This window comes from Myotis davidii, unplaced genomic scaffold (genome assembly GCF_000327345.1).
Source record: "Myotis davidii unplaced genomic scaffold, ASM32734v1 scaffold309, whole genome shotgun sequence".
NCBI lineage: Eukaryota > Metazoa > Chordata > Mammalia > Chiroptera > Vespertilionidae > Myotis > Myotis davidii.
The window spans coordinates 6,657,025-6,662,892 of record NW_006383013.1 but is presented as its reverse complement, the minus strand read 5'-3'; the positions used below and the strand labels follow the sequence as shown (position 1 = coordinate 6,662,892).

General features: G+C 44.5%; 1 protein-coding gene across 1 annotated transcript in view; it reads left to right on the top strand.

The window, feature by feature from the left end:
* STON2 (stonin 2) overlaps positions 1–5,868 on the top strand; it is a gene marked incomplete at its 5' end in the record, with an annotated part of 109,071 nt that continues 103,203 nt past the window's right edge. The window contains 2 exons of the mRNA XM_015558008.1: positions 1–16; positions 1,988–2,275. Coding sequence (XP_015413494.1) covers positions 1–16; positions 1,988–2,275 — 304 coding nt within the window. The remainder of the gene's footprint in view (positions 17–1,987; positions 2,276–5,868) is intronic.

The window sequence follows — 5,868 nt, the reverse complement described above, 5'->3', positions numbered from 1 at the left end:
CCCGTCCCTTCTGAGGGTAAGCGGTGCTTTCATTTCCTAAGGGAAAGGATTGGCAAAGAACCACACCTGCTTGCTATGGCTTTCACTTGATTATTCTTTGTGTGGAATCTTCATAAGGAAAAAAGAGCCAGCCTGTCACTTTCCTGAGATGCAGGTTCTTCTGGTTAGAAATCTGGAGGAAGCATCTTAGGAACCTTGGGTTCCCACACAAGGGCCTGGAAACAGCACAAGTATCGGCTGCTTTCTTCCAAGTAGCGTAAACTTTCTATTTGCAATGTGTTTTACACTCAGCCCTTTGGGTTGTTGCTCCCAGCAGCAACTTGGATTTTCTCAAATTTTAAAGTGTAGCTGTTAAGAGTGACAGGCTGTAGAGGCAGATTGCTTGGGCTCAAATCCTGGCTCCATCACAGATGAGTGACATGCCCTTGGATAGACTTTTTATTCAACATCTCTGTGTGGCAGTCTATGTGCAGCACAGATAACCACAGTACCTAACTCACGGTGGTTGTGAGGAGTAAATGAATTAATGTATGTGCCCGGCTCATGGAAAAGCTCTATAGTTGTCACCCATGATCATGATGAAGATGGCCAACCTGGCTTCTAGGGAACTCGTGTCAAGGCACGAAGTTCAAGGTAGGGTACAGGAGATGGTTGCAGAGCCATGTCAGCTGGTTCTGTTCTACTGTAAGTGCCTCTGCTACACCTGCCTCTGCTAAACCGAAACCAGCCCGCTTCATTCACAGCACTTGGCAAGTGTGAGTTCCGAGGTGTGCCTCCGTTATGAGTCCTGGAGGTGTAGCTAGTCTGCACCGAATTGTGCTAAACGTGTGAAATACACTGGATTTCAAAGACCTAGTAAAAGTTAAAATTTTCATTAACAAGTTTTATATCAATTACGTGTTGGAATTATAAATTTTCAACATACTGAGTTGAAATATATATATTAAAAGTAGTTTTGCCAGTTTCTTCTTACTTTTTTTAATGTGGCTACTAGAACTAAAATTACATATGTGGCTCATTTATTTATTTATTTATTTGGCCATGATAATCTAAAGGCTTTATTAGTTTGTTTGCTAGTTTGAATTTTTAAAAAGTTTTTATACACTGCCTGGCCGGTGTTGCTTAGTGGTTGACCATCGACCTATGAACCAGGAGGCCATGTTTTAATTCCTGGTCAGGGCATGTGCCCTGGTTGTGGATTCAATCCCTAGTGTGGGAGCAGGGGGTTAGGGGGAGAGAATGCAGGAGGCAGCCAGTCAATGATTCTCTCTCATCATGGATGTTTCTATCTCGCCCTTTTCCTCCCTCTCTAAAATCAATAAAAATATATTTTTAAAAAGTTTTTACACAGTAAAATGGACCACTTTTTATATACAGTTGATGAATTTTCCATGTATAGATGTGTGTAACCACCACCACAACCAGAGTATAGTTCTTTAAAAAGAAAAACACAATTATTTGAAGGCTGTTAAATGTTTCAAGACCAATAAAGTGAAACAAATTGAGGGAAGAGCTTCTGCCATGTTTAGTTATCACTGGTGCAGGGTTTGCACCTGGTAGCCTGCAGGTGTGTAATTAGGACTGTGTGGAGTTTGAGGTTTAAATTGAAGTGACTTTAGTCCAGACAGAAGCGCTCCAGGTCAGCCATACTCTCTACCAGTCCCTATTGCCTTTTGCTTTTCTCCTTCGACTCAGTTATATTTCTTGCTTGGCCTCTGTGGGCATTTTTAGTTGTGACCCTCAAGAATTGGTGTAGATGCTGAGATAAGAACAGTGGACAAGACTACCCCAATCTAGCCTGGTCATGCTGAGGTTATAGTTTTGAAAACATTGCTAGGAAAACACTCCTCTGGCATAGAGGCAGATGGGCATGACTGCTGCTTTACCCTCACTCACTGTAATGGTGAGTCCTGCGATCACCCCTTGCCTATCCTTTGTTTTTCCATCCTTGCACGTGAAGTGATATGCTGTCCGGTGTCTGTTTCAGGGGCCACCGAAGGGCGCCTCCCGGGACGGTCGTCATCCTCAGACCAGTCCGAGAGCTCCTCTGGGGAGAACCACGCGGCGGATGGAGGCTCTCAGGACCTTTCCCACTCGGAGCAGGATGACTCCTCCGAGAAGATGGGCCTCATCTCTGAAGTGGCCTCTCCTCCTGGGAGCCCTGGGCAGCCCCCACCTGACCTGGCCTCGGCCATCAGCAGCTGGGTTCAATTTGAAGATGACACACCCTGGACCAGCACGTCACCACCTCCTCCTAAAGAAACAGGTGGGACAGGTGGGAGGCCAGGAAGGGATCCGGCTCAGGTCTGTGCTCCTCGGGGATGCTTCTCCATGAGAGTGCAGAGGCTGCCAGGTCTACTTGACCTGCTCCCCAGCCTGAAGCAGGCAGAGGTCTCTTCTGGCTTAATTCTACAAACCATTTTTGTGTTTGTTTTAAAAAATATATTTTTATTGATTTCAGAGAGGAAGGGAGAGTGAGAGAGATTTAGAAACATCAATGATGAGAGAAAATCATTGATCGGCTGCCTCCCGTATGCCCCACACTGGGGATCAAGCCTGCAGCCTGGGCATGTGCCCCGACCGGGAATCAAACCGTAATCTCCTGGTTCATAGGTTAATGGCTCAACCACTGAGCCATGTTGGCTGGGCTGCAAACTGTTTTTGTTATCATCAGCATATGGAAGGGTTTCTGATTTCTGGGCCATTTCCAGCCTTTCACTCTTGTCCCTTGCTATTGACCTGTCTGGGAGGTATGCATATTTCTTTATCTATTAGGGATTAGAATTGCATTTACTCTGAACCTAAATTGTCAACTCCTTACGCATAGAAATGAATGTCTCTGAGTGTGAACCACCAACCGTCTCTAATAGAATCACCAGTTAAATGTGGATATTTTTGGGTCCCAAACCTCTTGAATCCAAATCTTCAAGGGGGGCACTGTCTTTAGTGCTAAGTACCTGATTTTGTGGGATTTCAATGGCCGGAAGCTGCACTGGAGAGCTTGGCGAAGCCAGAGGAGTTGCTAGTCCTCACCTAGTAACCTAGCTGCAAGGGTAACTGGATAACCGTGGAGGGCTGTGTTCATTTTCTATTTACAATTGTAACAAATTACCACCAACCTAGTGGCTTAAACAGCACAGTGTTATTATTTTACAGTTCTGTAGCTCAGAGGACCAACCTGGATGCCACTCGGCTAAAATCCAGGTGTTGTCAGGCCAGCATTCCTTTCAGGAGGCTCTCGGGCAGGATGGGTTTCCTTGCACTTTCCAGCTTCCAGCAGCCGGCCACGTTCCTTGACATGTGCCCCAGGCTCCGCCTCAGGAGCTAGCAGTGCTGCATCTCTCTGTGCCTTTGTTCTGTGCACATCTCTCTAATTGACTCCTGCCTCCCTCTGCATTTGAAAGGCCCTTGTGATTACCTAGGGCCCCCCAGAATCATCCTGGATAATTTCCCCATCTCAAAGTTCCTTTTGCTGTATAAGGTGCCCTGCTCACAGGTTCTGGGTATTAGGTGTGGACATCATTTGTGGGGGGCGTTATTTTGTCTGGCACAGAGAAGAGCAAAAAAGCAAGGCTAATAATTTTTTCTGTTGATAAGTTAAATGTTTTGCTCGTTTCAATTTTTTAAAAACAATTCCTTTGTTTTTCAGACATGCCTTTAACACCAGTAAAAACAGTTTTAGGAAAAGATAAAACGTCATTCTACCATATAATAAACACTTCCACTTTTACTTACCGATTTGCCCATTACTGTATGCGTTTTCCTATTTAAGCGTCAGATTTCTCTTGTTGGTGAGAAAGCCTCTGCCCTAAAAGCAGCAAGGATGAAGTGACAGGTCCAGACAGGCTTCCCGGTGTAGCTGGAGGGAGGCAGTAACCTTTTCTAACACCTGACACTGGCGAGACAAAGGGGTGATGAAGCACTTACACATGTGGCGAAAGTTACTGAGTGCTGGGCAGTGAATCAATACACAGTATGTTTCTTATTTTTAGTAAGATAACGCATACTGAGTGCTTACTCTCCCAGGCACTACGCTCAATGCTTTGTACTTCTCACCACAATCATGTGAGGAAGGTATTAATATTATATTCATATTACACACGAGGAGACTGATGAGACAGTGGTTTTTGGAAGTTGCCCAAGGCTTTGCTGGGAAGTGTCAGAAGAAAGCTTCCGACGCCAGGCAGGCAGGCCCCAGGATCTCAGAACAGCCTAGGCATGTTCAGTGGTATGTTCCGTGGATCTGCCTGCCCAGCTGTAGTTTCCTCCGCTCCCTCATTCCTGGGTGGCTGGGAGGTGAGGGAGGGATGGGGTGGTATTTCTCCACTCGTTTGCCCTAAAATGGTCATTGATTATATTCTTGGCATTCAGATTCTTTCACATCTTGTTCATTCATACCTGGTCTTTAGCCTTAAATATGGCTCAGAACTATTTATATGACAGATGAGTCCATTTGCTTCCATTCTTCACCACTTATTTTTGCAAACTAACTGGGGATAACCATAACTATGTTGCCCCCATTTGACTGAGGATCCTAGCCTGTAACGGATGACGTTATGGATAGTGTTGAAAGCTTATGGCCCTGGCTGGGTGCTCAACTGGTTGAAGTGTGTTTCATGCATCAAAAATGTTGTGAGTTTGATTCCCAGTCAGGGCACATACCTGGTTGTGGGTTCAAACCCTGGTCAGGGCGAGTACAGGAGGCAACTGATTGATGTTTCTGTCTCTATCTCTCTCTTCCATCCTCTCTCTCTAAAATAAATTTAAAAAAGCATATCCTCAGGTGAGGATTAAAAAAACAAAACAAAATAAAAACCTTATCCTTTAAGGCAGCAGTTCTCAAAGTGTAGTCTATAGATCCAGGAGGGTTCCGAAGACCCTTTCAGGAATCAGAGTGGAGTCAGAGTGATTTTTATAATAACTCTAAGATGTTATTTACCTTTTTCACTGTATCGGTATTGGCATTGATGGTACAACATTAATGGTGAGGAAAACTTCTGGCACTGTGTACTTACTTTAAAAAGTCAATCTCACTTAATATCCTTGATGAAGTAGTACAAATTCTTAATTTTATTAAATCATGATTCTTAAGTATATCTCTTTAATATTACCTGTGACAGGTTGGGAAATGTGCATAAAATACTTCTTCTTCATATCAAAGTATAATGGTTGTCTTAAAGAAAAATGGTTACCTACAAAAATAATTGGGTTTTAAAATTTTTCAATTAAAGAAATAAATTTAAAAAGTTAAAATTGTCTTTAAATGTTTATAAATAAAACTAGAGGCCCTGGTTTTTGTGCACTGGAAGCAGGGAGGGGGGTGTCCCTCAGCCTGGCCTGCACCCTTTCTAATCTGGGACCCCTTGGTGGATGTCTGACTGCCAGTTTAGGCCTGCCTTCCCCTGCCAGCCTGATCGCCCCCAAACTGCCCCTGCCTGCCTGATCACCCCTAACGGCTTGCTCCCCTGCCGGCCTGATCGCCCCTAATGGCTTGCTCCCCTGCCTGTCTGATCACCCCTAACGGCTTGCTCCCCTGCCGGCCTGATCGCCTCTAACTGCCTCTGCCTCAGCCCCTGCCATTGTGGCTTTGTCCGGAAGGAAGCCGGACGTCCAGAAGATGTCCTGTTGACCCCGTTTAACTAGCATATTACCCTTTTATTAGTATAGATAATGCAAAAAAGTCCTTGAATAAAATATTAATATTTTAAAAACAGATCCCCCAACGCTTACATGACTGCCACACACATCTCATCCTAATCCCAGCACTAGTTGTAATAAGACATGTTTTGTAGGTCTCCCTTCATTTGCTTTTAATTCTCCCCCAGAACTCTTACTCAGTTTTGCCCCAAATCAGTAGTGAAAAAACTG